Source organism: Polypterus senegalus, chromosome 3, assembly GCF_016835505.1.
Source record: "Polypterus senegalus isolate Bchr_013 chromosome 3, ASM1683550v1, whole genome shotgun sequence".
Classification (NCBI taxonomy): Eukaryota; Metazoa; Chordata; class Cladistia; order Polypteriformes; family Polypteridae; genus Polypterus; species Polypterus senegalus.
The window spans coordinates 58,904,501-58,929,186 of NC_053156.1; the positions used below are offsets into that span (position 1 = coordinate 58,904,501).

Consider the following 24,686-nt stretch of genomic DNA (forward strand, 5'->3'; position numbering starts at 1 on the left):
ATAATTCCCTACTGGTAGGTGCCACTTCTGATCTTCTATTACAGCTCCAGTTGATTCAAAAATCTGCTGCAGGAGTCCTAACATGAGACAGCTACAGCGAGCACATAACACTCATCCTGCTTCACCTTCCCTGGCTCCCTGTGTCTTACAGGATTAGGTATAACATTCTGTTGATAACCCACAAAGCTTAAAAGCCTCACACTTGACTACATCAGTGACTTTCTCCATCACTATGCTCCTGTTTGCCCACTAAGGTCCTCTGATTCTGGCAATCTTGTTGTGCCCCACACTAACCTGCACTCTGTAGGCAGCAGGGCCTTCAGCTGTATAGCGCCCAGACTTTGGAATGACCTCCCTAAATTAATTAGATCAGCTGACTCGATTCATTCTTTTAAAAACTTAAAACTCATCTGTTCGGAAGGCGTTTAACTTAACTTGACATTCTGCCTCCTCTTTCAGTGTTCCTCTCTGTCCAAATACATAATTTGTGTGTGTGTTATATCAAAAATGATGTTATTTGTTAGGATTTTCTTTTAGTATTGAATTTAGTATTTTACTCAGGTTTATTGTCCTTTATTATATTTAACACTTTTGTATATCCTGTATCTATCTGTTTAGTGTTCTAGTCAGGAAACATTTGCATCCAATATTACATACACCTGCTGCTTCTTTCTGAGACTCTGTGAAACGCCTTGAGCGTCGGAAAGGTGCTATATAAAAAAAAAATTATTGTAATTATTATTATTACTGCAGCTCCTTGCTGGAAGGAGTACCAGAATGTGTCACCAAGCAGATGATTCAAAATGCATTATTATATCTTATATTCAATCAGTTTAGGTGGGGACATGTCAGTTTTCCTTTCAGAGCACCCTCTGCAGTGTCTCGTATTAAGGTCAAATACAGAGTAGTCAAAGGGTCTTCACTTGAGTATATGGAGACACTTGTGAGGTCCTATACTCCTTCTTGCTCGCTCAGTTCTGTATCTGGAGATGCCATATCTGTGTGGCATCAAATCTCAATTCAGACTCTTTTTACGTGTAGCTTCAGGCTGGTGGAAGGAGCTGCCCACATCCATTTGAAATTCTTACTACCTCAAAGTGTTTAAGAAGCATTTGAAGACTCTCTTATTTGGTGAACTTCTGTCTAACTGATTTTAGACCTAGAAATTGTAACTCACTTGCATTTTGTTCTGAGCTCTTCACTTGTGATGATCAATTTTCTAACCTTATCCTGTAACCCTTGTTCCCAAACAGTCCCTCAGACTGATGTTTACTTGATTATGCTGACTTCTTTTGTAAGTCACTTTGGATAAAGTCCAGTAAATGTAAATGTATTATAAAGGCCCCATTGTTGCTTAATTGAGTCTTCTTTGGGCTTGATTGGGCTTCGATATTGACTAGCACATTCTCGATAGGGTTACTCTAGTCTTGCTGGGGCCAGACAGGATTCTTATATGAGAATGCACTTCTGGGGACAACCCGTCAAACAAGTTTGTATCGAATAGCAGTGAAATCCTGTGCTGCAAAGGCTACAATCACAGACCTTATTCCTAAAATATCTGCAGCCCACTTTCTCCGGTCTAAGCATTTTAAACTGCTGCCAGGGTTTTAGGGAGACACACACACACAAAGACCACGCAGCTACCTGGCACCACACATTTGAGAAGTGCCTCTGTCTGGCGTGATCTGTGTATAACATAACATGACATAACAACACCAAACAGAGTTTAGATACAATAAGTTTTGTGGTCTGTGGAAATACGTGTTAATACGTTGCAGTTATTTTGTCATGGCATGTTTGCATTTCCAATTAGACAGTAATGTTACATTTATTTGGTTATTGGTTTAGACGTGCAGTCAGAGGGTGGATTCTTTGCAGCCTTGTCTTTGCTCTACTAGTGTTGTTAGATAGATTTGTTGATTTGGAGTTTTGAGCACTGAAATCTGCATCTCCTGTGGCTCTTCATTATCAGCTCTCTTAATGGCAGCCATTTTAATGGCGTGTGACACATCTTTTACTTCAAATGCATATTTGTACTTCATATTTTCATAAATACAGCTGCTAATACTTTCAAGCTTACATCGGCTCCTACACAATTGTTGTAATGTGGAACAGCAAAAAGTACACACAGCACCTGCAACAACTTATTGTCCATGTTTACCATTCATCCATTGTTACTGTTGAATGGTAATGTATAATCTGATGCTACAGAAAGATTTTTCTCTTGCGTCAGGTTATGATTATTTTTAAGATGTGCAATGAGCTCTCTCAGCATACACAATGGACATTTACAAGTCTTAGGAGATTTTTTGACTGTAGATAGTTCACCATAATCAGAAACTTATGTCTGTCGGACCAGATTAACACGAGCAACTCTGATCTCTGCAGTTCAACATCGCTGCTCCTACTTTGAGCACCTCCTTCTTGAAGTGATGGAATGGTTTAGAAAGGTGACACTCAGTGTGCTGACTACTTGTTCACACCCAGTTTTAAGTACAATTCACCCGTGGTTGTCTCCAGACATACACGCACTTTATTAGGTACACCTGTTCAACTGCTTGCTGACACAAATATCTAATCAGCCAATCATATGGCAGCAACTCAATTCATTTAGGCCTGCAGACATTGTCAGGACGACCTGCTGAAGTTCAAATTGAGCATCAGAGCGGGGAAGAAAGGTGATTTAAGTGACTTTCAACGTGGCATGGTTGAATTTCAGAGACTACTGACCTACTAGGGTTTTCAGGCACAACCATCTCTAGGGTTTACAGAGAGAAAATATCCAGTGAGTTGCAGTTCTCTGGGTGAAAATGCCTTTTTGGAAGGCAACAGTAACTCAAATAATCACTTGTTACAACTGAGGTATGTGGAAAGGTATCTCTGAATGCACAACACATCAAACCTTGAAGCAGGTGGGCTACAGCAGCAGGAGACCACACTGGGTGTCACTCTTGCCAACTAAAAACAGGCAAGTGAAGCTAAAATCTCACTAAAATTAGACAACAGAAGAGTGGAAAAATGATGCCCGGTCTAATGAGTCTTGCTTTCTACTGCAAAATTTAGATGGTAAGCTCAGAATTTGGCGTTAACAACATGAAAGCCTAAGTACATCCTGCCTTGTATCAATGGTTCAGGCTGGTGGTGGTGGTGTAATGGTGTGGGGGATAATTTCTTGGCACAGTTTGGGCCCCTTAGTACTAGCTGAGCATCATTTAAATGTCACAGTCTACCTAAGTATTGTTGCTGACCATGTCCATCCCTTCATAACCACAGTGTACCCATCTTCTAAAGGCTACTTCCAGCAGGATAACGCACCATGTCATAAAGCTTAGATCATCTCAAAATGGTTTCTTGAACATGACAGTGAATTCACTGTACTCAAATGGTCTCCACAGTCACCAGAGCACCTTTGGGATGTCATGGAAGAGCAGATTTGCATCATGGATGTGCACCCGACAAATCTACAGCAGCTGCATGATTCTATCATGTCAATATAAACCATAATCCCCGAGGAATGTTTACAGCACCTTGTTGAATCAATGCCATGAAGAATTATGGCAGTTCTGAAGGCAAAAGGGGGTCCAACCTGGTACTAGCAAGGTGTACCTAATAAATTGAGTGTATATATTATACATTTTTCTTCAGCGAGATGAATTTCTGCCAGGATAGACTTCAGCTCCCATAACCCTGAAATGGAATAAGCAAGTTTGAGAATATAGTGATATGTTATGTTACTAAGGTCCTGCCATTTTAAATGCAGTAGTTAGATCTGTCTCAGCAAGAGTATTCATGTTGCAATGCTTGATAGGCTTAGGACAGCAATACTAATGTGCTATGCCAGTTAAGGGCTGTGAGTTTCATGGCTGGTTGGCCCTTTCATTAGATTAGCTCCTTCTCTTCTTGTGAAAAGATCCTCAAACTGTGGCCTGCTTTGCCAAGCATGCTCACTAGGTGTGTCATTGGTGCAATGCTGCCCTGTTTGTCTCATCTTCTTGAACTAAATAAATCTTCTATGCTTCATATGCAGCTGTCTAAGAAGTTTAATTGCCTGTCTCTAACTAACGTGTAGATAATTCCAGCCATCATTTTGAACTCAGTGGCTGATTCCTTCCAGTGATGATTCATTTCAGTGTGCAGCCGTTAAGTGGAGGATTGCACCACAAGGTCACTCGGCTTACTCTAATCCATTAGTTCAGGTGAAATGACACAACAGTGAGGAGCAGCAGGCCGTCTAACAAATGTCTGCCTCTTCCGTCCTCCTGCTGTCATCTCCTCGCCTGGGCTTCACCACAGGACACTAACTTATTTTGTCGCTTCTGTGCACTAGGAAATCTGACTTGAAAATGGGCAACGCTGCTGACCTGAGTATCCATTGATGTCCATTGCCTTGAGGTTCCTGCATTTGATGACGGTCAGGGTCAGGCGTCCAGCAGTCGGCAGGTAACACAGTGAAAACATGATCTCACCCAGATCAACACTCTCCTGCAGGAAAACAAAAGGACAGATGCACAGAGAGGGGTACATTAGAGAGGTGATGGCATCCAAGAACAGACTTCAGCCAGAAGGCAACCCCAGGCAAAGCAAAGAGGGGGTGAAGGCAGGTAAGCAAATGGAAGGAAAACAAAAATATATGAAAACCTCATATAAAAAGGCATATTCAATATCACTTTAATAAAATCATGACAATGCATAAGGAAATAACGGAATGGAAATAAATGAATAAATAGAGGAAATCAATAAACAAAAAAAAAATGAGAAGTAAGAAAGTAAAGAAGAGTAAGAAAATAAAGCAAGAAAGAGAGACAAAGAAAATACTGAAAAGAAAATAACAAGTGAAGAAAACAACAGTGGGAAATTAATCCAAGTGTTCTGAAGGTTAGGAGCAGGCGCTGATACAGCGACATGACAAACCAACTCAGGATTCCCAGATTAGGACCCGAGTGCAGCCATGCAATGGGTGACACCTCAGCGCCACACAAGTTCAGATGGAATGGAGCAGTGTGAGGTTTTTTATGCTGGCTGGAGTGCCAGTCCTGCCACTAACCCCCAGGTTTTTCCCTGCAAGTTGGAGGGCCTGCTGGATGCAGATTAACGTCATGCCCAGGACGGATCAATTGCAGTTTGCAATTTGTGAATTTCCCCTTGGGATTAATAAAGTATCTATCTATCTATCTATCTATCTATCTATCTATCTATCTATCTATCTATCTATCTATCTATCTATCTATCTATCTATATTTCTTAAACACAAACTTTTTTTAAAGGAGTTTCAAATAGAGATTTAAAATATATTTCGAAGTCTCCAGGATTCAAACTTTGTTGGACATTATGGAGGCCAGTAAATTGCAGTCAGTCATTATTTAACTCACTATATCCTAACACAGGGGGGTCCACTGGAGCCAATCCCAGCCAGCACAGGGCGCAAGGCAGGAACAAATCCCAGGCAGGGCACCTTGGGAAAGGCAGTTCAAAGAGAGACCCCTTTCCAGGTAGGTTGGGGGTGCAGTGGGTGTAAAAAAAGGGGGTAAATAAAAAACAATACACAGAACAGAACAAAAGTAGTCCTTAATACAATATAGTAGTGCAATAGAAATATTACAAGTACAGAGCAGAATTCAACAGTAAATCCATCCATTTTCCAACCCGTTGAATCCGAACACAGGGTCACGGGGGTCTGCTGTAGCTAATCCCAGCCAACACAGGACGCAAGGCAATAACCAATCCTGGGCAGGGCGCCAACCCACCAACGGTAAATGATATCACATAATATGATTTGGATTTGGATGATAGAGTGATACAGAGCCTTTCCTATCTATCTATCTATCTATCTATCTATCTATCTATCTATCTATCTATCTATCTATCTATCTATCTATCTATCTATCTATCTATCTATCTATCTAATGTAACCTAGACTTGTGGTCTCTCAATAAGCTTTCATAGACAGCAACTTTCAAGTTAACTTTTCTAAAATTTGCATTAACGGATGTCCTGCTGTAATCTGTGGGTTGTGGAGTGTTTATGGCTATCTGTAGGTCATATTTCTTAAACACAAACTTTTTTTAAAGGAGTTTCAAATAGAGATTTAAAATATATTTCGAAGTCTCCAGGATTCAAACTTTGTTGGACATTATGGAGGCCAGTAAATTGCAGTCAGTCATTATTTAACTCACTATATCCTAACACAGGGGGGTCCACTGGAGCCAATCCCAGCCAGCACAGGACGCAAGGCAGGAACAAATCCCAGGCAGGGCGCCAGCCCACTGCAGGACACACATACCAATCACACACTAGGGACAATTTAGGACTGCCAATGCACCTAACCTGCATGTCTTTGGATTGTGGGAGGAAAGCGGACCACCCGGAGGAAACCCACGCAGACACAGGGAGAACATGCAAACTCCACGTAGGGAGGACCCAGGAAGCAAACCCAGGTCTTCTTACTGCGAGGCAGCAGCGCTACCACTGTGCCACTGTGCCACCCATAAATGACAGTATCTTTGAAATATTAAATGATCATAATCTGCAGATAACGCAGCAGTGAGGCTGCTTTTAGTGTACTGTAATGTGGAGTGCGTATTTGATCTGTGCCAAATGACTTACACATCCATGCTTGCAAAGCTCCTTTCGTCTTCCATTCTTCTAGATAATTTATGTTTTCTTTGCTTGCATTTTTTTCTTTATGGTTACTGAGGTCATGCATCAAGCTCATATAACTTCAAGCAGTAGAAGAAGTGAGGTAGTGTTGCAGAGTTGCATGCAATCTGCCCAGTTGACACTGCTGACATTTCAGTGACTCGTATTAAGGCATTTTCAGCTTGTTTCAGCTTGTTTTTTGCTAAGTCAGGAGATGATTAGCTACTTTGTTTAAATCTCCACTTAATTCTGTTGTGTTTCACACATCAGACCTTGATAATAACAATTAACACTCGTGGGGATATCGTGGACTTATTTCATTGGGCAGAAACATTTCTTTTTCATAGGAGAAATTATCATGAATGGTCGAGAAGAGTTACATTTGTGCAGTAATTGAGTGTTTTGTTTGCCAAACAGGGATCAGTGAACAGAATGCTTATTAGGTGATAACTAGAAGAGTCTATAAAAACTATGCTCTACTTTGAATGCAACATAAATGACACTTTTCAACTAAGCAGCACTGCCAAAGACGTCAAGCTTACTGATGACTTCTGTTCTGGACATACTTTTTTTAAGTCTAACAGTATCATTAAAGACTCAAGCCTTTCTGCAGAGTCACTTTTCTCCTGCCTTCATTTTATATGACCTTTAGCATTTTCACCAACGAATTCTGAGTTTTATTTCTACATCACAAGGCAGCTGCCAGTACCAATGATGGCACGAGTATTTCTTGTGTATATTGTCTGATGTTACATTTACTACATGGTGTTGTACTCATTGTCTGTTGTTGGTATTGTAATACCACCACTAGTCTAAAATAAGTAAGAATTCCATTGTGCTGTGCAGACATGACAGAAAAGATAAGCTTGAAAGGAATGATGCTTAGCGTTATACACTCACATATTATGTAATTGGGATGTTCATGAGCCCATAATCCAGTGGCCAGACCTTCAGAAGGCCTCAGTGTCATCAACAGCCCCCACTTGCAGGCTAGTGGCAGTGCTAATCTTGATCTTGATACTTAATCTGGTGTTCAGTGTGAGTTAAACGATGAGGAATTGATGGCTTTGGCTCATTTCAGTCTCCATAAGCCTGGCTGATGAAGAGGAAACTGTGCTGAATGCTGCATAGTCTTGCAGTTGAGACAGGTGATCGATACAGTTCTGGCTCTCTCTCAGTTTTTATACCACATGCTGAAAAAAATGTTTCACCTTATCCACAGATCTCAGAGGTATCGATTGCTCTCCTGCCAGGATAATAATTTCTTTTAGAAGAACATCCAAGAATTCATGTCATGAGGTGTAGACAACCAACAACTTTATCCTCAGGCAGAGCTGCTTGCTGACTAAAACAACTCCACCAAAGAGAGTACAGAGAAGCACACCTTCATTAATTTAGCATAAAGGAGCTAAATACTAATAATTTACGGTAAAGAGTGTAGTGTGAGGAAAAAAGGAATTAGAGCACAGAGGCACATGGAAATCTACAGTGTACACGCCAAGACAGGCTCGTATACAAAGTAAAAGCTCTTAAACATGGGTAAATAAACATATTGGGAAGATCTTATGCCATTTAAAATAATTTTGGAGCATTTTGTATATTTTTTCTGTCCTTTTACTTCCACGTAAATGGAAGTTTGGTAACGAGGTCAAACATTTTATGTTGAATTAAGTTCAAATTCTGATTCTACGATCTTCAAAACATCAAGAAAACTTGATTCCAGCATGATTTCTTATTAATGTGTTTGTGTGTCTGTGAAAAAATCAACATTGATTTTCACTTGTTAAAATTACAGTTTTTATTGGAATATGATATGCCTTTTAAGGCTTTGTTGCGCTCCTAGATGACTACAATCCATCAAAGACACAACATTTTAGAACAAGTTGATTATGAGATATCTACCCTGAATGCTGATACCTATGTACTGTATAATGATAACTCCCCAAAAAACTGACCTCTCTTCTTCAAACAAGATGCATCATATTTGCCTTGTTCCAAGTTTCTGGCATTGGTTTTGGTCCAGTACTTATCCTCATATCCTTCAAAAACAGTTTGACCTACAAGCATATCAAATGATGCTTCCCTATAAGTTGTTTAATTTAACCATTAATATTAGCAGTCTGATTTGCAAAGTCTTTCCACAAGCAGTTTTTGAGATGCATCATTTAAATATTATATATATATATATATATATATATATATATATATATATATATATACACTAGGGGGTTCTGTCCCCTACTCGTTTCACTCGCCAACCCCCGGGTGGGTGCTAAACGCTAGCCAGTTTGCGGCTCTGCCGCTCGTGTATGGGGAAGCAGATGTACAATTTAAACAGATTGTTATTTTCATTGGAATTGTTACAAATGGATAATAGAACTAACTATTTTACAGTACAGCGAGTAATTAACCTTAGTAAAAAATAGTAAAACGTAATAAATTGAAAGAAAATTATGTTTCATGTTGCATTAGAGGTATTTGTTGTGTTATACATTTCCGTTCTGTTTGGCTTTGAAATTAACACGCAAATGCTTTTTAAATTTACACTTTTATTGTAATCCTTCAGTAAAACAATATTTGGAATTAACTTTTCGTCAATATTCTGATATTCTGATTTCGTCAATTTTGATTCTGTGTTTGGACTTACATCGTGACAATGCAATATATAATTGCCCGTGAGTGAATATCGTTTCTTTCTCTCTAATAAATAAACCGACTTTTTTGAATCTTTGTCCCTGTGATTTGTTAATTGTCATAGCAAAAGCTATTCTAATGGGAAACTGTAAACGTTTTAATACAAATGGCATATCAAGATCTCTTTTGATGTCTAATGTTATCCACGGATGATGTACTACATTACCTTTCTTTTCGCCTGGAAAAATTTTACATTATTGAATTATTCGGCCAATCTATACTAATAAAAGGAAAAAACCCTCACTCACTCACTCACTGACTGACTCATCACTAATTCTCCAACTTCCCGTGTAGGTAGAAGGCTGAAATTTGGCAGGCTCATTCCTTACAGCTTACTTACAAAAGTTGGGCAGGTTTCATTTCGAAATTCTACACGTAATGGTCATAACTGGAAGGTATTTTTTCGTCCATATACTATAATAGACTTCTGCTCGATGCCTTACGCCTCCCACGTAATTTAGTGCCTGCCCATATAAGGCCGTCCGTCAGCGGCAATCCGATAGAAACACTGCCGCTAAATATTCACGGGTGAAGGACTGTGCTTATGCAGAGGAAGATGAGATGGTCAGGGTGGTGTTTGGCACAAACTCAGCGAAACTGCGAGAGAAACTTTTAAGTGCCGGGTCTTAGCTAAAATTAAATACAACTGTGGACATCACATGAGATGGCACCAGCACAACTGGAAACCTTCGATGCATGTACACCAAGCGGCTTACGTGAAATGACGCAGTGCACAGACAAAAAGCAACAGTTCCAAAGAGTGCTGAACAAAAACTGAATTACACAATTGAGAAGGCAGCAAAAAAATATGAAGCGTGTGATACATACAGGCAAATTCATAAGTGCAGCTACTGCGGAAACAAAGCACACGGTGGAAAAAGTCAATGTCCCGCTAAAGGAACACAGTGTAAAAAAAACCCCGTGCATGCAGTGTGTCAGGTCTCAGATAAAGAGGAAGACGAGCTGTTTATTGATGCAGTAAGAAATGAATCGATGAATGAAACCTGTTATCTTTACAACGATTGACAAACACGGAATGTAACTTGAACACAACACATCCTCCAAATACGAACCTGATTGAAAGAAATAATGATAATCAAATCCTTGATGACAGCAACACACTACTTCTCCGCTGCGAAGCGCAGGTATATATATATATATATACCTTGATCTGCATACACTCAAATAGCTAAACCAAACACCACACGCCGTGGCGCAATGGTAGAGCCGTTACCTTTAGCGCCGATGACTGAGGTTCAATTCCCGAAAGGGGATGCACTGAGTATGTACGCACGCTTCCCGATTCATTTTACCTTCACATCCCCTTGGTTTGAGACGTATGAAAAAATATGCGGTTAACGCAGAAAGACAGATCACCAATTGATGCTTTATGAATAATGGATACTTTATTTGCTATCAATGATTGTTTTGGTAAAGCCATACTCAGTGTATTCATTAGATGAACAGTAAAAAAGTAAGAGCGAGGGGAGGGTTACTTATTGAGGCACGCAGGCAAAACCACAATAGCACGCGGGCTTGATGTACTGTAGTGCGCGTCAACTCGATCTGAATTGTGCGATCACATTTGAAAAAATATATCTTTTCAAGTTCTATTTAGTCTATATATGTCAAACTCAAGGCCCGCGGGCCACATCCGGCCCGGCGTGTAATTATATCCGGCCCGCAAAATCATTTTAAATACTGTATTATTGTTATTAATGGCCCGGGGATATGAAGCGCTGGTAACACAATAAACTACAGATCCCATAATGCAGCGCTTCAGCTGCCTTGCCGAACACTTACCGCGTTAATCAAGTCTAGCTTATGATGCTGCAAGTTATTGCGAAGCTAGCCCACACGATGCCAAAGAGAAAAGGTGATTCTCAACATAGAGCCTTTAAAAACCGATGGGAGGCTGAGTATATGTTTACTGACATTGCCGGTAAACCCGTGTGTCTCATTTGTGGAGCTAATGTGACTGTGATTACAGAATTTAATCTAAGACGGCACTATGAGACAAAACATCAAGATAACCTGAAAGACCTGAATGCAATGCACGAGATACAGAAAGGAGAAGAGTTAAAGAAGAATCTGACACTTCAGCAGACGTTTTACCGTGCAAAATCACAAAGTGATTTCAAGTGAAGCTACTTTTATGGGAGACACAAATGCACCAGTGCAACTTGCCCCACTTTCCCTGTTGCCAAGTAATGTTGAACCAAGTCGTCACTACGGTGTTCCCAAATACTCACTTTGCTGATAAACTGAGCGCACTGAGTTTGCACGGCGCTTTGGTGACTTTGAAGAACAAAAAAAGAATTTTGAGTTGTTTCAACCCATTTGCCGTCGATGTGGAAACTGCACCTGTGCAGATTCAGATGGAGGTGATTGAGCTGCAGTGTAATGGCACACTGAAGGCAAAGTACGATACTGCAGGGCCCGCACAGTTTATTCACTCCATTCCCGCACAAATGCTCCAGCTCCGTCTACATGCGGCTCGAACCTTGTGCATGTTTGGTAGCACATATCTGTGTGAGAAGCTCTTCTCAGTCATGAAGACTAACAAAACAGCACACAGGAGTCGCCTCACTGATGAGCACCTGCAGTCCATCCTGAGAATCTCCACAACACAGAACCTCACACCAAACATAAACGAACTTGTTGCCAAAAAAAGATGCCACACGTCCAAATCTGATAAAATGACATAAGAGCAAAGACAACTGAATGATTTGATTTGTTATTGCTAAAAAGAACACATTTTATTTATATTTCCAGGTTTTGTTATGCACCATGTTCATATTTGAATTTGTATAATTTTGACAGGATATATTTTTATGGAGAGCAAAATCTTTTGGGATATTTAAAATTTAAGTTTATTTTTTATATAAAATTACATAAGAGTAAAGAAATTTGAATGTTTGTTCTTTTAACATTTACTTTATTTCTAACTTGTATAATTTAGACAGGATATATTTTTATGGAGAGCAAAATATTATAAGTTATTTAAGGTTTGAGTTGATTTATTCCGGAATAATATTCCTGTCTGTTTTATTCATATTTATGTTCAAAAAAGTTAAGTTTTAAAAGTTTTAAAGTTTTAAAAGTTTAGTTTTAGTGTGTTCAATAAATGTTTATCCTGTTCGGCCCGCAACCTAAAGTGTGTTTTGGATTTTGGCCCCCTGTGCAACTGAGTTTGACACCCCTGATTTAGTCGACACAAATCTCTTTGGTTGGAATGTAAGGCGAATTTACTCTTTACATTTGTATGGTGAAGAAAAATTTATGCAATGATGCCTACATTTAACTTACATTCCTACGAAAGATATTTCTGTTGACTAAATAAAAATTCCTTCTATTTAAAATTTAAATAGAACTTGAACAGATACGATAGTTCATAATATCTACGCAGACTTGCACGTAAGAGCGGAAGTCATCCGTTTTAACAAACAGCGTATTGCACTGATACGAAATAGCCTGCCCATTTAATTATTTAGGAATGGATAAATAAATTAAGATTTTGTACAAATAATGTTTTTCATTTTTCTTCTTTGATGGATTCTGCCACCCCCAGCAACAGTTGCTCGCACCCCAAAGAGTGTATGTATGTGTTTATATATATATATGTGTGTGTGTATATGTATATATGTATTTGTTTGTATATATGTGTGTGTATGTATGTATGTGTATATATGTAGATATGTGTATATATATGTATATATGTGGATGTATATATATATATATGTATGTATATATGTGTGTGTGTATATATATATATATATATATATATATATATATATATATATATATATATATATATATATATATATATATATGACAGCAACACTCATCACTCATAACAGTGACAAAACAATTACATAGACAATCATGTTATGTTATTTTCAAAATGTTTCCTTTTCTTTTTCATTACTTCTTTAACACACTACTTCTCTGCTGCGAAGCGCGGGTATTTTGCTAGTTTTGAATATAACTAATCTTGTCCTACTGTATAGCCCATCACTCATACATAAATTACGCAATAACATTACGATGCCTCATTCTTTCAACAGTAATTCGGTCGGTGGAAGACCGGATGATGTTAACAGTTGTAGATATTCTACAGGATATTGTAAGTTGATATTTTCATCTTCCACACCATCACCACCAACTGTTTCAGCATAGTGTATTAATACACATTTAACCAATTTGCCGTGTAACCGATCGACAATGTTCACATTAATTCATTTGACTTCATTGTTTCTCTGTGCTAGGATTGCCCGTGTACTCATTTCTTCTGTTGATAACCCTTCGGGATGAAATTCTTCAATAAGATTATTATGTCTTCTTTTATTGGTAACTTAAAGTGAGGAAAACGTAAAAATTTATAAGAGCTGAGAGCGCAGGAACTGTATCTGACAAAAGAGGTGTGAGTACTGTGCGTGTGGGCCATTGACCAGAAATGGTTGAGAGATATATTAGAGAGCTATAATAGAGAGGAATGCATACACATGGTGGGGCACAAAAGTACTTGGAAATATGTACACACACACACTCAAAGAAATTTATAAATGAAGATTGCTGACAGCATGTTTGCCCTACCAGAGCACATGCTTGTTGTAGAAGAGAAAGAAATAAAGACACACAAACACAAACTCAACACAATAGATCTGTAAAGGTCGACATGTACAGAGGCATTAAGTCACCCCTGTAGCAATCTGTCTGTTTATGTGCTTGTTTACTTCATTTGACCCAGTGTGTTTAATTTTAATTTAAATACTATGGAAGTTGTTCATTTGATTCAATTTCCGGTTCATTTTACTCTACATATATTTGTGTACATAATAAATATTATATAAATTAATGTGCTTGATACTAACTGTACATTACATTAGTTAGTGTTGTAGATTCTTCAGTTGAGTGATTTCCTATGGTATCACTAAAGTATAATTTACATGGAAGTACTATTTGGACCATTCTGTATCAATTCCTTTTATGTAATATTATATGTTGTTTACATTATTTTATTCATTTTGTTGATGATGTCATTCCAAATTTGCTTCTCTGTGATTTCTATCGACTCATTCTCACAGCAGTACTGCCACTGTGCATTTCAATTAGTGATGTTATAGTCAGTCTTTTAATTCAAGAGCATGGGGTTGTGGATGCTACTGGACTAATCTTTACTTAAAAATAAAAGAAGGTCTCTCTTTTGTTAATGCATGATCAGCGTCTCAACTGAAGCGTTCAACACACCGATTCTTGTTTACCCAGAAGTTCACCAGATTGATCAACTCCTACTTCTGGTGAGACATCAATTTGTAATTCTGTGTCTATAACCTCTGCCCTTTGGGAAACAAAGCCTGTTTTGTTCAGAATTATTTCAAGAGCATAGAGAAAACTGGGCGATGGAAAGCATTGTTAAGGAAAAGGTCAATTTGCAGTGAGGGGTCTGTAAAATTTTCAAAACCAGAAGTAAATCGGTACAACAGCAAAAACAAGAACAAAGTTAAAAATGAAGATTTCAAACACGAAGCCCTAACATTATCTTGGGTTTCTTTTCTCTAACTATTACCACCACAAAGTTTGTTTTAACAAAAGACTCAATGCTTAAATTTAAAAAGCTGTGAGCCACCATCTGTTATAGGCAGGACATGATGACACAACATATCATGTGTGACAGGCAATAGACATAGCAACAGCCATGCACAGATTGTCCCAAGGTTATGTAACAGGAAGTGTTTTCTTTTTATTTAATCTTTTTTGTTTTTATGTATTACTTAACTAATGTTTTGTAAATGTACTATGTTATGTTAATATGAGTTATTCTTTACCTTATGTGCCTCACAGACTTAAAGCAGAACCCATGGAGACAGCTGAAGGACCACCCTAAGCGTTTATGCTAGGCTGACAAGTTTTAATTCTTTTTGCTGCAGTGGTCATTGAAATGTCTTTTGTTTGGCTTTCTTTAGGATTTGTGGACTTCATGGTTGGTGGTTTATGGACTTCAGCTTTGTTTAATGAATTAACTTTTTGCATTATGAAATTAGAGTTGTTTGCTAAGGTTTTCCATTTAGTAATACTTTTTGATTATTTTTAATTGCATTTTTTTTGTTAATAAAAATGTTAATTATAAAGTATCATTGTTTTCTGAATTCGGAGAAGAGGGTTTTAAATGTTACCATCTTCCTTTTTTTGCAAATATTATGTTTGGCTTTTGCATGTCCTGCAGCATAGGCCACAAAGCCTGCTTCTTGATTTGGAGGCTTACTTTTAGTCAAGGACTACTCTATGTTTCTAGGCAGGTTGGATCCTTGAGCCTTAGATATCCTCATATTCAACATTAACATTTGCAGTGCACTGTCTGTTGGATGCATTTTTTAATTAATGTAGCAATGAAATGCAATGCATTTTTCATTCCAACAGTGGACATATTGCAAAAATTAGCACTGTTTTTACAAATCTCAAACCAAATGGCATATAACAGAGACATAGCAACCAGACAATCACCCAGATACACAGACACTTATCCTTTTATTAAGATGGATAATCCTTAGCTCTCTGTTTGTCATAGCAGGCGTGTGTGCACATACATGCATGTACTTGTCACATAAGGTGATGTCACAGTGCCCATGATATATAAGATCAGTCTGCAATTTATTTTCATATTTATTGTAGCTTCATGACTCTCCAAATCTACAGCATTGCTTTTTCATATGAACTACGCGCATTCTTGCCAAGCATGGCAGTTTTGGGATCTTTTCACAGTGTTCATTGAACATCCGAGGCTTTGTTAAATCATTATCTTAGTGAAACTGGAAACACTTTAACTTAGATGTCCATTAAAAGCGGCTACAGTCTGCATGCTATAAACACTTTCTAAGCCTCTTTAATATGATGTAACCCAATTGTAAATGTTTCAATAGTCACTCTATTATAAAAAAAATCTTGGAAAGGAAAAGCAGGGTGACGAGACGTGATCTTCTTGGAAGTTCTCGGAAGACACTTAAAAGACCCGCGAGACAAAAGAGACTGGCCATGGAGCGTCTCGTGGGGACAGTAAACATGAGACTTGATGCCAAGAGATTGTCCCAGGACTGACTCGCAGGGACGTGGAAAATGAGATTCTTGCAAGACACGTCCTACTTACAACCAATATCAAATAAGAGCACGGCCAGCAAAGCATTCAGTTGTGTAAAGGCACGTAGCACACACAGATCCTGTGCTCTCAGCACATATAAAGCATATAAGGACAATACGTTCTAGATGATATGTCAACGACTAAGCAAAGAAGAAAGAGCAGCGCAGAGAAAAAAGACCCAAAAGCGTTGGAGAGAAAAAAAGGCAGATAAGAGATTATGAAAGCAGTGGAATTCAAAAGGCTCAAACAAAAGATGGTGCGATACACATGCAGAGAAAGTTAAAGAATATGCAAGCAGTAAAATTCGAAAGTATTGTAGTGTCCCAGCCTTTTCTTTTAAGTAAGTGTTAGGTCCGATTGAGGGAGGGCAGAGTACAGCATGGAAGACTGATAACGGGGTATTGATTGATGCGGTAAGGGCCGGGGTGAGACCCGGGAGAGGAGGGGTTGGAAAGGGTGCTAGGAAAAGTCGGCGATTGTTCAAGTAAAACTTTTGTGACACTTTATTACGTCAGTCTGTTTTTTTTACTTCTTCTGTTTTCGAGCTGGAGGCGGAGGTCACTACAGTATCAAAAAAAAAAGATAGTAAAGATCACAGTAGCGCAAACAAAAGGAAATTAATCATCAGGACCAGGTGTAACTGAAAAAATAGCAGGACAAAGCGAGGTCAGAAATAAAAGGCAAAGAGTAGAAGACAAAGTAAAACCTCATAAAGAGGTTCAAAAACGAGGGGGCGAAACACATACAGAGCAGGATAGAGATAATGAAAACAGTGGAATTCAAAAGACACAAAAAAATGTAGACGCGATATACATACAGAGCAAGTTACAGAATATAAAAGCAGAAAAAATCGAGAGTATCAAAACAAGATAAAGATCGCATTAGCGCTAAAAAACAGAAATTATTACTCGGTGAAATAACGGAAAGGCGAATAAAGATCGAATATTTGAACACAGGTGATATGTCAGAAGTATGTAAATATTGTAAGGCTTTGAAGTTTAAGTCAGAGACTTGTAGATCGTCTAATTCGTGTTGCCATCAGGGAAAAGTAGTGTTTCCATACAATGAGGAGGCGTATCCAAGAGAATTAAAAGATTTGATGTTTGGGAAAAGTGAAATCCACAAACAGTCAGTCAGTCAGTAATTTTCCAACTCGCTATATCCAAAAATAGGGTCGCGATGGTCTGCTGGAGCCAATCCCAGCCAGCACAGGGCGCACGTCAGGAACACCGCAGAATCCACAAACATTACAGGCAAAATATACGAGTCTACAATAATCTTTTTGCCTTCGTATCATTCAATGCAAAAAACGTAGATTAACACAATAATGGACTATACGCTATAAGAATCTGTGGTCCCGCAACAGTTAAAGCAACGACAAGTTTAATTTCAAAGAAAACACAATTCGGTCAGGTGTATATTTATGATCATGGAGAAGCGATGCAAATGTAAACAGGCGAAAAGAAAGGTAATGTACGGTAGTATATATTTTGCAAATAACATTAGACACCAAAGGAGAGCTTGATATGCCATTCGTATTAAAATGCTTACAATTTCCCATGAGAACAGCTTTTGCTATGACAATCAATAAATCACAGGGACAAACATTAGAAAAATTTGAATTATTTATTAGAGAAAAAGAAACAATATTCACTCACGGTCAGTTATACGTTGCCTTTCACAATGAATCTCCAGAAACGGAATCAAAATTCAATGCGATCTTGAAGAAAAGGTAATTCCAAATATTGTTTTTAATGAGGCTTATAAAAGTGCAACAAATGAAACTGAAACAATTCCAAAGGAAAAAAACAGCTTTTAAAATTGTATATCTGATTAACCAAACACAGGGGTTGGTGAGCAAAGCGAGCAGGGGGCGGAGCCTCCTAGTCTTATTATAGTTTAAAGGTAATTTATTGTTGTTAAAAGCATACTTAACACATTTTTATAATTAACCATGTCTGTCTGACTACTCCACTGGATGTACTCCACCTTGCCTCTTCTCACTCTTTTCTCCAAAAGCTCTCCACAGACCATTATAATATACCTACAGTACAGATCACAGCCCTTTTTCATGTGTGGAAAATAATGATGGCTACAAGTGGGGAGTCAGATAGCTAAAACAGATGTTCTAAGACTTTAAGGCCATTAAGACCTTTACCACTAGCTTGAATTAAACAAAAACTTTTTAGTCAGTGGCTTCAAAATCCTATGTGGAGTTCATAATTAACGATTGTGTAGCAATGCACTGGAGTGAAACTAACAATCCGGTTGCTTTGCTTACTAGAAAAGGGCAAGGCTAGAATGCCAACAATTCCTTTCAAATAAATATGCTTAAATAAAATGTGCTTATGCAATGTGACAATGGTGTCTCAATAGAAGATTAAGCTCCTTTCACTGTTGAGTGCTCTTTTGTGACTCCTGCTTTATCTATGAGAGGTCTACCTCTGGCTACTCCATTTCCTTCCCACATCACAATTTATGGAAATGAAGTCATTTTGGCTGATGTTGGCGTGATCGTGCCCTCTGGCACACTGGCATCTCAGTCATGGTGGTTTCTTTGCACTCAGTGGTGCAGTTGTAGGCTTTGGCTAAAGCGGTATCTCTCACTTCTGCCCTGTAAAGCCAGGTTTAGAAAATGGATGGATAGATAGATAACAACTCATAACTCACAATCAACCTCAATCATGATATTGATATTTCAGGTGAGAATATGTTTTCAAGGCCATCATAACCTTCCCTTTTGCTTCTAATTCTTCATCTGTCAGTCCCAAGTCTTATCATTTGTATCTGCAGTGCCTGTCAAAAGTTTTCACTCCCTTGGACGTTTGGACATTTTAGTGTTATACAACTTTTGAATTACAGTGGATTTCATTTGTCTTTTCTGACACTGATCAACAGAAAAAGACTCTTTAACGTCAAAGTGAAATTAGATGTACCTGTCCGTAGTCAAGGGGTCTCAATTGCACCTTATCTAGAAGAGTCCGACTGTGCTGAGTCAGTATGGTGGCCTACCCTGCACAATGAAGACAAAAGCAATTTTGTCAAAAGGTGACTGAAAAGCCCATGTCAGAGGCTATGGAAAAGATAAATATCCCTTGGAGTCCAGCTAAATCAAACATTAAGAAATGGAAAAAGTATGACCCAGATGTAAATCTGCCTTGGACGGACCATCCACAAAAAAATGGATTGATTGTCTAGTGAGTGGGGCCACCAAGGGGCCTATGAGAACTCTGAAGGAGTTACACACTACAGTGGCAGAGAATGGAATCTCATCTTGGGTGAGTGGCAGAGAGAAGGCTACCATTTCAAAAAACACACAAGACATCCTGGCTAGATTTTGACAAAGGGCTAATGGGAGACTCTGAAATCAGCTGGAGGAAGGTTCAACTTTTTGGGCATCAATTTTTGGCATTAGCTAAACACTTCATTTGATCAAAAACACACTCGTGAAGCACGGTGGTGGCAGTACCATGCTGTTGCAATGCTTCTCTGCAGCAGGCCCTAGAAGGTTTGCGAGGGTAAAGTGATTTTAGCAAAATGCAGGGAAATCCTTGAGGAAAACCTGATGCAGTCTACAAGAAACTTGAGCTTTAAGCAAAGAGTTGAAATCCACCAAAACAACCCAAAGCTGAAAGCCAAAACTACACAGGAATGACTTGAAAATTATGATGTTAATGTCCAGGACTTGCAGTTCTCAACCCAACTGAGACTTTTTGGCTGAACTTGACAAAGGCTGCTTGCTCATAATCCCCATGTGACCTGACAAGGCTCAGAAGAAGGCAAAGAAGAATTGGGAAACACTGCAGTGTCCAGATGTGCAAAGCTGATAGAGACCTGAGCACACAGACTCAAGGGTGTCATGGCTGCATCTGCTAGATACTGACTTGAAGAAGTAAATACTTATGTGATCAATTATTTTGTGTTTTGTATTTGTAATTCATTTTGACAGCTTTGCACAGAACCGTTCTCACTTTCATATTAAAGAGTCTTTTTTTCTGCCAAGTTAAATCCACTGTGATTCAATCTAGTACAACAATGTGAAAACGTCCAGGGGTGTGAATATTGTTATAGGCACTGTATACTTCATTTAGGCACATAACGTCTGCAGATTGAGAACTGTTATTTTTTGTAATATCTTGAATTCATGTTTTTATTAACTTGAATGTTATATTGAATATTGATGATTTGAGAATATTATTATTGTTTTAGTTATTTTGTATGATATTACTAAGCCCCCTTATCTGTTGAAGACAGGTAATAGAATAATTTTAATAATATTTGATATCTCTTGCCCTACATGTACTCTTCCCTAATGTATCCTTGTGCGTCTGGACCTCTATTGCCCAGCGCTCCCTCTCTTGTGCGTGTTTGCCTGCTTCTCAGACTCCGTCATTTCAAGGTTTCTTACTCACCTCCTGTTTGCTTTTTGACTACCACCAGTGGTAGATGAGCCCCAATTACCTCCTGTGAAAACATCATTCACGTTCTTGTGAATACTTTCCATCATTCAAGGCGACTCTCAATGTGCGTCCTACATCTTGACTCTTTCTCGTGTATTACAGAATGTTTTGCCTGGCTCTTCTTCTGTCGAACCAAAAACCAAACTAGCCAATCAGACCAAAGCCAAATTGCCCAATCAGAGTGCGCGATAGGACTGGACACACACACACAACGACACCCACACACATTCTCAGGCAGTAACATTTTAATATATAGTAGATGATTTAGTTACCAGTTTACTTTTTACTTACTGTACATTCTCCTCTGCTAATAGAATTTAGATCTTTTATGCAAAAGTATTTAGAATGATTTGTGCCGTACTGTGCAACAGAACCATTTACAAGCACATCGATTACACAGACCATTTTTAATGGCCTGCAAAATGAAACAACGGATAATGTAATTGATTTTTCCTCATTTATTTAAAACTTCTTCCACAATTCATGTTTCATGGTTTATGAGCTATTTGCTTTGGCACAACAATAAAAGCAATCAGTCTGGATAATACTTAGATTATTGTATGCTGAATTGTTTGCTGAATATCATGATAGTCCATCCATCTTCTAAACCTGCTTATCTGGCTCAGTGTTGATGGACCGGAGACTATCTGGCAGCTCTGGAGAATGACGTGCCAGTCCATCACTGGGCATAACTTACACAGGACACGTTTGAAATAGCCTGTAAATGTAAAAAGGAATGTACAAGGAAAGCTGGAGTATCTGGAGGAAACACTTGACACAGAAAGTGAGCAGGCCAGGATTTAAACCCAGAACCTTGAAGCCATAAGGCAGAAGTGCTTTGCTCCTCCAGACATAGCATTTTGTCTAAGACTCGTGTAAACATTTCTTATATTTAAAAATTGTCTTACCAAAGCCTTTGTGCACTGCTTTTTCTGATAAAACTTATTGCTGACAGAAATCTCCCATCAATCCAATAGTGACTTTCTCAGACAATGAATCAACTGCTTTAGTTGAATTCATCCCTGAAAATAAGCAGTTAATTTAAGATCTAGCCCGGATATGTCATTTTTGATTAATATTTTCAATTTATATTATTTTGTATGTCTTTAATTAAGACATTCTTTTCCTAGCGGAGTATTTTTCAAACTGACAAAGTACTAAGTACACTATAGCTTAACTGATAAGGCTCAGCGCTGCTTTACACCAGGAGGTCCTGTCACATATACAGTTATCAACCAATGATTTGCTCTTTAACTGTGAAAAAAAATGCAAATGAAAAAAAAAATCACTTAAAAGGAAGATGCATTTGGCAAGTAAATGGCATTTAAATGATACTGAACTCATAATCAGACATTACAAAAAATGTTACATAAGGGCCATTTCATAGGTGTTCTTCAGAACGTCTTCAGGATTCTATATTCTAACAGGTTTGTTTTATTCATGTCACAGTAGATTTTACTATTAAAAAATCTGAATTAATTTAGAATATATTACAATAATTGTTCATACACAAATTCTCCCAATGTCTGTATTTACTGAAACAAGATTGTTCTTGATAATTGTTATCTAATATTGACCAATGTCTGCCTTGAAAGATCTTGCTAATGTCTAATGTTAATCAAAACTCAAGAACAGAAACTGGCCAGTGGGACATGTAACCCTCAGTGTCACAGCGCTGCTGCCTTAGGAGTCTAATTTCCGGCCCAAATGTTGTCTGTGTGGTGGTTCTCCTCAGATACCTCTGGGTCCTTCAGCCACCTTCCCACCTTCAAAAGAAGTGAAGTTCAGGTTACCTGGTGATTCTATATTGGACTATAATGGGCCCTGCAATGGACTGGCAATAAATCCATGCCTCTGTTGTGCCCGCAGATACCCTCGATTGCATTAATCAGAATTAAAACTATTATATCATGTGAAAGACATAAACTGCATACTACTACTGTGAAACAGGAGCTTCGGCGTGCTGGGTGTCTTTTAAAAGTGCTTTTTTATTTGCATTGGTTTGTTTTAAGCTATTTGGTGAGTCCCTATGTTTTTCTGTTTGAAGTGTCATGTGGTGACTGTGCTGTCCAGGAGCATTATGCCCACGTGTTGCCATGTTTGTATAAATGTGCATTTAAACCTGTATTTTGCTGGTCCTTAGCTGTTTTGTATCTTAAAGGAATACTCCACCCAAAAATTACTTTTTATATGTTACTTAGTGAGTATTGATGGCTGAAAAACAATTTTAATCTCATGTCTTAATGCAGAACAGCAATAAATAAATCACAATGTAATACAAGCCAAAGGTGATATGTGCTGCAAATGATGTGAAAAAGGTCCATGCAACAAAGAAAAAAAAAAACCAAAAACTCACGTTACTCGTGTTGCAGGGTCTGGACTGTCTGGTGAGAGTGGCTGAGAGGATGACACTATGAAAGCTGCTATCAATTATGGACTATGAACATCACCCACTATACACCACCATAACAAAGCAGAGGAGTTTGTCTAGTGGTAGGCCGCTAACACAGAACTGCAAAACAGACAGATACAAGACATCTTTTGTCCCCAGAACCATTAGACTCTTTAACTCATCCTAAATGTGGCAGGGGTGGTTGAGTTCTGGGCCTGATGCTCATTCTCTGCTCATAAGCTATATTAGGTATACTAGCTATGCACTGCATCCGATATCTCACCACTTGGTTGTATAACCTTTTTCATTATGTGTCACTTTAAACATGTTATTCTTTTTCTTGAATTTAAATCTGTCTATCTATCTATCTATCTATCTATCTATCTATCTATCTATCTATCTATCTATCTATCTATCTATCTATCTATCTATCTATCTATCTATCTATCTATCTATCTACAAACTGGAATTAAAGGACCTGGGGAGATAGAGCATCTGCAAGGCACTACCTCCCCTGGGACACTAGAGGGCAGCACTCCTGGGTGGCTGTGGCACCATGGATTCCCACAGGGCATGCTGGGAGTTGGAGTTTGGCACAGCCCTGTTGGGTTCCATGGGAGCCACCTGGGGGAGCTGCAGAGCCTTACTTTGGGCTTTCACCACACCTGGCAGTGATTCCAGGTCTGATTAATGAGCAACCTGTCTCACTCTCAGGGCCTGCTTAAAAGAAGCCACCTTACTCTATTCAGGGAGTCAGAGCTGGGAGGAAGAGGACAAAGCTTGTGAGGGAGGAGTGGAGGCGGAACAACAAAGGCAGAACAAAGGAAGAAGATGGGAATAAATATTTAGTGCTTGGTATACTGTGCTGTTGAGAGGACCAAGGGAGATGTGCTTCCAGTGTGGAAATGAATGTATGCTGTTCTGAACCCATGTCTCTACCTGCCTGTGTTGGGGTTGGGGCATCTATCTATCTATCTATCTATCTATCTATCTATCTATCTATCTATCTATCTATCTATTATTCAACCCACTATATCCTAATTACAGGGTCACAGGGGTCTGCTGGAGCCAATCCCAGCCAACACAGGGTGCAAGGCAGGAAACAAACCCCAGGAAGGACGCCAGCCCACCACAGTCTATCTATCTATCTATCTATCTATCTATCTATCTATCTATCTATCTATCTATGCACATGTCAGTTATTCAGTTGCATGCTCAAAATGTGCAAAACACATACATCTTTTGCTAAAGGTTTGCTAGCAAATAAAAGCAGGCAATTGTCTCTTATCACCCTCTAGTGGCGTTTCTACCACCTTCCAGGTTATATTGGTCAGACAGGAAATGACGGTGCTTCTCTGACCTTATTGGT

At 38.7% G+C, this 24,686-nt stretch overlaps 1 protein-coding gene across 1 annotated transcript in view; it reads right to left on the reverse strand.

Moving 5' to 3' along the window:
* LOC120526488 (synaptotagmin-6-like) overlaps positions 1-24,686 on the reverse strand; it is a 149,254-nt gene that overhangs the window by 11,537 nt on the left and 113,031 nt on the right. The window contains exon 4 of the mRNA XM_039749654.1: positions 4,362-4,482. Within this exon, the coding sequence (XP_039605588.1) occupies positions 4,362-4,482 (121 nt within the window). The remainder of the gene's footprint in view (positions 1-4,361; positions 4,483-24,686) is intronic.